The sequence below is a fragment of the Octodon degus genome, unplaced genomic scaffold (genome assembly GCF_000260255.1).
Source record: "Octodon degus isolate 3935 unplaced genomic scaffold, OctDeg1.0 scaffold00134, whole genome shotgun sequence".
Taxonomy (NCBI): Eukaryota; Metazoa; Chordata; class Mammalia; order Rodentia; family Octodontidae; genus Octodon; species Octodon degus.
Genome location: NW_004524710.1, coordinates 5,979,411 through 5,987,896, shown reverse-complemented (window position 1 = coordinate 5,987,896; position 8,486 = coordinate 5,979,411). Strand labels below are relative to the sequence as shown.

Below are 8,486 nucleotides of genomic sequence, written 5' to 3'. Positions count from 1 at the left end.
TCCTTGATCAGAAAATTTGGGACACTACTGAGTTACATGATTTTACAGTACAAGTTCTCATATGTCCTGAGTCTTAATTGACCTTGGAAGGCTAGGGCCAAAATGTTGGCTTTCCTTGTTGCCCTCCTTTTTCTCTAATTTTTAGTCTGCAAACTTAGGTTGTTAACCCTTCAGAAGAGAAGCTTATTATTATTACCATATAACCTAGGATGTTGAGCTTAACCTCACTGTCTGTCTGAATATCAAACATCTTAGGCATAACATGGAACAGGTATTTTTCATAAAGTATTGATATGTTAAACCTTAAGTCCCTACATAATATGACAAAGAAATTAAAATATATTTAAAAAATAGGAATAAAGAATTATATATGTTTACACATAAGTCCAGAAATCTAACCATACACTTTACATTCTTAAACACTCAGCAGCACACAATGTTTAATTACATGTATAAATGCCAGAGAAATGTACTAGGGGAAAATAGTTCATGATCATTAAAGAGCAGGTCTTCCATGTGTGGGGAACTTGACACAGGTGTTGAGTCTTAACTGACGCTTATGTTTTAGAAGGCTTCAGCTAACTAAGCTAGACCCTCATCTTACTTACAAACTAAGTTGCCTACAAACTTATTTTATTAAATCTAGTGAGTACACATCCTGACATATAATGGGCACTTAGGAATCATACCAGACTAAGCATACCTTCATGATAATTTTTATAGTCTCACAATGGCAGCAGGATCTAACACCTTAATCTGCTACTTAGACATTAAGGTTTTAGTTTACATCTGCACACACTAAGCCCTGCCACACTTTAGGGGTGGTTAAGTAGCTGCACATATTTAGAGGTTAGCACTGTTAGTTTTATAAGCTAATATGACAAAGTAAGGAGCATGGTCTAAAGAAAAATCACATAAAAACAATGGATATAACTCAGAAAGGGATATTTTGTATTACTAGATGAAAACATAATCATTACACACAGGCATAACTACTTCCTTGCTGATTATTTTATAATGCCCTGTAACTAATTTTTCACCCAACAGCATTTGTTGCCTAAGAAATAAGCCATTTTCTAGCACCTACAACAAAGGACTGCTTTGACAAGTGACCTGATGACTATTCTGCTATTGAAAAATGAGCAGTCACACTCTGGGGGCCAGATGTCACAAATGATGGGAAGACTTTTGCATAGAGGGGTTGCTATATTTGATTTGGAGGTCAGACTATCAGCCTCGACTGAGAGGTAACCACCTCTGGAAGCTCTTCAGCGACAGTACCTTTGAGAACATCAGACAGATCGGCTGTTAAGGAGGGACAACTCATACGCTTAGGCATGAGTCTCACACTACAGAAATGCAGAGATCACTACAGTACAGAACCACAACTACTACTCTACTCCCTCAAAGCCAAGCCCCAGTCCTCTCCTCCTCCATTCTTGCTGTTTTGTAAACACTGTGTGGGTTTTGTATTGAAAGACGAGGGACTCGACCCTGGGCATTCCCTGTCTGCTAGTGACCAAGTTGGAAAGCTAACATAAACTTGTGCCTATCATGTTCCTCTCTCTCTGCAAAGAAAACACTTGCACTCTTACTGCAGCAGTGGAAAGCTGGCTGACTGCGGTGCGCAGAGTTCTGCTTTCTCAGCTCTGCATCTGCGTTTTCCCCATGAACCAATTGCTTCCACTTCCTTGCCCACCAACCACCAGGTCAGGAACATTTGCCCGCAACTAGTTACAGGAGAGGAAGGAAGCCCTGCGGTGGGTGACATGGACACAGGAGGTAAGGAGGCAGGCAGGCTGGCTGCTGCCCTCATCCTCCTCAACAATGCACAGAAGGTGTCCTGAGAACAGAGTCCTTTCTTACCACCTGGCACCCCACTTGGACCCCCATCACATACTAAAACTTACCTTCTTCATGTTCTCTCTGTTTCTCAGTGCAGACACTTGTTCTTGAGAAAGCAATGTTGCCTGAAAGCTTTATTCCCCAACAGTTTTATGTAAAAATGGAATGTACTGAGGCAAACAGAAGACATACTGGCCCAAAGCCCTCCTATACTCTGATGTGATATAAAACTGACAAAACTGATTTTAATCACTTGTACCATCAAGTATCAAGCATTCCCCAAGAATATCCGTCAGATAAACAAGAGAGCATGCCATCAAGTACTTTAAAAAGTACAAAATGAACTTTGAGGTCATTTGAATAAAACATACAATAAAAGAAACTATTTTTTAAAAAATATCTATGGCATGCCAGCTGTGGTGGCAGCATGGGACTAATTCCAGCACTGAGGAGGCTAAGATGGATGAGTCATGAATTCAAGGCCAGCCTGCAGTACACAGCAAGACTGTACCTAAACAAACAAAAAATTATAGCAGGTAGACTGTATACAAAATCACTCATGTTACAAAGATTTTGAACTGAAAAGTCAGGGTATTTTTAGGATCACAAATAAGGGTGTTATATTAAATACGATGCCCTGCTCAAAAAAAAACAAAAAGTGTTGTCATAAAGAATATGAGACAGAGACAGGGGGAGGGGCGGGTGTAGAGAAAAGGGAAAGGAGGGAGGGAGGGATGGAGGGAGGATAAAACAGAGACAGAGAGGGAGAGAAAGAATGTTAAGGAGACATAAAGATAGTTTTTACCCTGTCAGATGTCAAGCCTCAAATTCCATGAAGAAACAAAGGAAGCGAACAGATCCTTAATCTTACCCATAGGTCTGTTTCTGTCCCTGAGGTCCCTGTGGCTCGGGTGTCGGTAGGAGTCCCTGTAGTGGTGGGCAATGGCCATATCATCCAAACGGTAATGCTGAGGTGGAGGTGGGGTGGGGTGAGGCAGGCCATTTGGCTGGTAGGACAAGCCATTATTTGGACTGTACCGCTGGCCAGGGCTAATAGTGCATGGTCGCTTGCTTGGATGCTCTGAGTGCAAAGGCTCTCTGTCAAAGCCATTTTCTTTGGTTCTGAGGGGGAAAGAAAGAGACTTTTATAAAGTACTCGGAAACCAGCATCGTTCCAAAGTCACTCATATTTGAGCTTGTAACATCAACAGAATACACCTTTTTGGGCTAGAAACTTTCAAAACTCAGCTTCCCAAGAAACCTACAGGAAGGCAGTGAGCCGACGCTGACACTGAGAGGGTCACCAGACTGCAAGAGGACAGGCCACACCAGGGTCAAATTAGTAAGCATCTTCGCAGTTGAAATTCATGTGGTCAAGTCCCAAACAAGAGGAAACCCAATAATCTCCTCCGCAGATAACTGTCTTGTGCAAAACACAGAGTGCTGGACTTCTAAAAAGTCCTCCTAAGACTGCTGAATTGGTGAAGATTCACCCGGTGGAATACCATCACCATCTAGCTGAGTGAGGACCCCGCACCCACCTGGGTGCATCCGACCTCCGTAGCAGCAAAGAACACCTGAGAGCAGCGCCATCGATACAGCAGCACGTGTGGCAACGCAAATTAAGATGTTGGTTAATTAAAATTAAATAAAGCTTCAAGTTCAGTTCTTCAGTAGCTGTATTCATATTTCAGGCGCTCAACAGGCACCTACTAGGGCTATTGGTGACGGAACTGGGCTGCAGAGACACACAATGCTCCTGTCATCGCCAAGAGATCTACTGAAAAGCAATGATCCAGTGGAGCTGGGTAGGGTGAGCAAAGTAGCCCCCCAAAGCCCAGCACCGTCTAGGGTCGCCAACAGAAGCCATCCGTTGGACAGAGGTACCTGGGACTACATGGAAAATTGAGGTTATCACTTAGTTTAAAGTTGAGAAAGCACATGCCCAGAGTATGTGGGTCCTGTCTGGGGTCGCTGGGTCATACTACAGCACAGGCTCTCCCAGGGTGCACGTCATCAGCTGATCCCAGACCTGCCCTCAGCTTCCACAAGGAATGTTTTCCACCAATGAGACCTGATAACTAATCACTGCACCCTGATTCTCAAACAAAAGAAGGACTAAAGAATTTGACTGATTGCTGAATATATCTCCATGGATTAGAAACTAACCGAAAATACTTGCTAAGACATAAACAGGTTGAGCAGAAAAGAATTTAAAGAGGAAAGCAGCTTAGTATAAAAGCCTGGGTTCCATCTCCCTCCCCGAAAAGTCAGAAACCAATCATATCCAGCTTTGACTGAATCACAGCTCCCAAACTGTTTTACACAGCAGCTGGGCCTCCTGAGGAAAGCAGCACTCTGCCTGTCACTAGGCCAGGAGCAAAATCCACTTTCTCAGAGAAACCTCCACATGAGAATCCTACCAGTGCTGCAGACCTCCTTGTGTCTTCTTAAGTTGGTAAAACAATAATGGAGAACAGCCAGTCATAAAGACAGGGAGACCCTTCTCCTACTTTGCAGGCAGCTAGGGACAATCTTTGATAGTACTGGAGGAACATCTGAATGCAAAGTGAACCAATCATGGAGACTGCAAGGGTGACAGGGTTTATGTTCCCTGGACAGTGCACTCCCAGTGACAATTTGCATGCCCTAGATCAGGAATGGCAAACATTTCAGAGCTTTCAACAATACCAACAGCCTGCTGCGGCACGCGTGGCTTAGGTTCACCACCACTGGTCCAGACGGAGAGAGATAAAGGAGTTGGAGACGGAAGAAAGAACAAGCGCCTAAAGGACAGAGTAAAAGTCTAGTGAGCTTAATGTGACGTGAGAACAGGACTGCGACGTGCTGCTTTGGAGACAGGAAAACGGCCAGGATGGGAAAGGACAGCACCGCCTGCTCCCTAGTGTGGTGGCAAGAAACTTCCATGCTGCTCCTGTCAGCTGTATGTCTGTACTAAACACACTGACTCCATAATATTGATCATTGGTAGCAGACTAAAATGCCCGGTACAACTCAGACATTACCCAAAAGCATTGCTTTAAAATAATTTAAAAGCAAAGGGAAACATTTTAGATATTGATTTATCTCCTAAGAGTTTATCTATGTGACACTAACCTGTATTTCCATATCTTGCACATTTCTGAATAATATACTTCAATGTTGAATGCATGTTACCAGAAAGCTAGAAAACACTGAAGATTCCTAGCAGCTGTGAGCATAATGCTAGTATAACACCTACCTTGCGGCAGTGTGAGGCAATGGAAAAAGCACTGGACTGGACATCAAGGCACGGGAGCTCTAGTCCTACCTCTTCCAGGATAAGCTGTGTGATCTTGTGTAAGTCACTTAGCCTCTCTGGACCTCACTTTGCTCATCCGCCAAATCAAAGGGCTGGACTACATCAGTGGTTTTCAAATGGTACCATCTGAGATACATAAGCGCCTCTGCAGGTAATGAACTTCCCCTGCAACCAATAAAGACTATCATCTGTTTTATTTATTTATGCAATTTAGTAAGGGTCTACAGGGTCTCACTACTAGATCAGACGCCTAGTGATCCGTCTGTGTTCAGGGTCCCAAGAGCTGGGATTACAGGAATGTACCACCCCGCCCAGTTTCAATCACAGTCTCAACATGCCCTGGTCGGGGGAGGCGGGGAGGGCCAGCATAGCAGGCGGGGATCGAACCTCCAACCCCTGTGTCTGCTTAAGCTGTTATTTGTTTTAAAAAACTGAGTTTCCATCTACAATTTCATTTTTAAAGGAAAAAATTTGCTGCTAAAATCAAGTTTGAAAACCACCGGACTAGGGCTGGTGAGATAGCTCAGTGGACTAAGTGCCTGTGTAGGCAACCTCAGGGGCTGGTGTTCGATCTCTAGTACCACATGCTGTGCCAGCCCTGCCTCTGGGGCACATGGAGCCAGCCACCAATACCGGATGTGGTGGTGCACGCCTGTAATCCCACACTGGGAAGGGTGAAAACAGGAGGATCACTATCCAAGTTGTGTAGTGAGACCCTGTACCAATACATTTCAAAGGAAGGAAGGAAGGAATTTTCTGAAGCTCCTTCTAGTTTAAAAACTTGACAATTTTACCCTATGCCACAATATTCTAGTATTTTATATGGCTAAATGTGATAGGCATGCAGACAGAAGCTCACAGGCTGACGATCCTCGGGCCAAACCACAAGCGGGTAAGCCAAACACTTTGGCCAAGTTCTCTGCTCTTGCTTTCAACAATTTATTACTACTGATAGCTTGGTTTTTGGTGTGTGGGGAAAATTAAAACCCTCTAAATATCTTCGAGCTGCCCCGTTAGCATTTCTATATAGTGCGTCAAACCAGCCCTGCCCGTGGTTTTCTCCATTTCAGTGTCGATGGAAACAACACAGGAAGAATCCTGCCAATTCTCAAATAGAAGTTACTTTCACCCTCACATAAGCCTTCTAATCAATGCTATTACTTTAGTGACCACTTATGCATTAAAATGAAGACTATTTTCTCCTAGACCAAGGGCAGTAACATCCTCAAAGGTGGAGCTAGGAGGCCCTTCCTGCCTGTGGGGTCCCTGATGTCCCATCCTGGGTCCCTTTCCTCTGAGGCTCATCACCTCAAAATGTTTGTTTGTTTTGGTGGGACCGGGGATTGAACTCAGGCCCTTGCACTTGCCAGGGAAGCGCTTATTCCACTGAGCCCTCTCCGCGGCCCCTATGGTTATCTTTTATCAGCAAAGCATTGCAACCTAAGAGCTCACAGAAATAAAGCTGTATGGGGTCACCCTGTCGGGTCCTCAAATCACTAGAGAATATGAGTATAAAGCCAAGTGGTCCCTAATAGTAACTAACGCAATTTACCTTCTATCTGTATATCCCTCTGTTAGCAAAGCCTACAACTAGACACTTTTTTTAAGTGTTAGGACTTGAACTCAGGGCCTTCACACAAAGTTACAACCTCCAGATCTTTTTCAAATTCTTTTTTATTTTGAAACATGGTCTCAGCAAGTCATTAGGCTGTCCAGGCTGGGACCAAATCTGTGATCCTCCTGCCTCAGCTTGCCAGGTGCATCCCCATGCGCTCCTAGCGAATGAAGTGTAACAGATCTGCTTAGGCAATGTCCAGTTTTCTATGTTACCCACTTTTCAAAGTCCTTTATGCAAAACTAAATACTTCCCATCGTCTCACACCAACATACCCCTGAAATAACTCCAGCTCTACAAGCAAATCCACTGCATCTTACCGCCCACGGGAGGCATTTATGGTTTCTCAAAACCCTAAGTAGATTCCATTTCCCTGCAGGAGGAGGTCACCCAAAGGTCACCTCGCCACCACAGAGCACAGCCCATGCACTCCTCTGCTGAGGCCTGACGTACTCAGGAAGACCCCTCAGGACTCACTTGCATGACCTCAGATGACTTTCTGGCCTCAGTTTTCTGCACAGGGAGATGGGCAGAGGCAGCCGAGGCCACTTTCCCACACCTCGTGCCGCGACCTCGTCCCTCACTCACACTTGTAAACTGACTCTTTGAAAAATAAAACAAGTATTTTTAAGGCATCAGGTGAAATATGTGGCAAGCTTGGTTAGTATACAACGATAATCCATGTTTATATCAGCACAGTTTGAAATACCTAAAATGTAGAAACAACCCAAATGCCCCTCAACCTAGAAACAGATAAAAAAAAAAAAAGATGTGTTTTTTAATATATAATGGAGTATTACTCAGCCTTAAAGAAGGATCAACTGGAGCCTTTTATAGGTAAATGGATGCAACTCGAGAACACACTCCCCATGAAGTAAATCAAACCCATAAGGGTGATTATAGAAACATCATACAGGCTCCCTAGTGTGAGAAACTGAACAAGTAAATAAGATTCGAAATGTACAACAGATACTGTGAAATGGGAAGAAACTGCTTCAAAGAAGAGAGAAACTGGGATGAGAGCAAGGGGAAACTAGAAGTAAGAAAGGGAAAAAGAAAAGCATATGCACAAAACAGTTAAGATAGTTATATAGCTAGTTTCTCTTAGTTCACTGAAAAGAAAGGGTTGTGCTAATATTGTTTGGACAAGATATCATGCCTAGATCCTGTACTCTGAATAACTACTGCAAAGATAATACGCAACATTATTAATTAAGGGTATTAACATTATTAATTAAGGAATTGAACCTCTGGCCTTCACACTGAACTACCTCCCAAGCTCTTAATTTTTTCATACTTTGAAACAGGATCTCACTAAGTCAGTGAGTTGTCCAGGGTGTTCTAGGATGGTGTGTTCTCCTGCCTCAGCCTCTCAGACCTCTGGGATTATAGGTATAATTATTGAGAGTAATTATTGTAACTAAAAATAGTTACATTGTAACTACATTGTAACTCTCCTACTAACCTGTTTTGAAATTGTTTTTATGTTTTCGCCTTGATAATTCCTTAGTAATGCTCATAAGTAACATAATACTTAAAGAAATAGGTAACCTTGGGACAATCTTTTACAAAGTCAGTAAATGGAATAAGGTGACAGGGGACCAGCAAGATGGCTCAGTGGTCTAAAGCACCTGCTTAAGCAAGCACAGGGACCATGGTTCAATCCCCAGAACCACATGCCACACCAGCCCTACCCCCTAGGCAGGCTGAGTCAGCCACAAAAAA

General features: G+C 43.5%; 1 protein-coding gene across 2 annotated transcripts in view; it reads right to left on the bottom strand.

Annotated features, from left to right (window-relative positions):
* Positions 1 to 8,486, bottom strand: part of Runx1t1 (RUNX1 translocation partner 1) — a 119,098-nt gene that overhangs the window by 33,404 nt on the left and 77,208 nt on the right. For both annotated transcript variants that reach the window (XM_004641314.2, XM_023701348.1), the window contains exon 6: positions 2,717 to 2,967. In XM_004641314.2, coding sequence (XP_004641371.1) covers positions 2,717 to 2,967 — 251 coding nt within the window. The remainder of the gene's footprint in view (positions 1 to 2,716; positions 2,968 to 8,486) is intronic.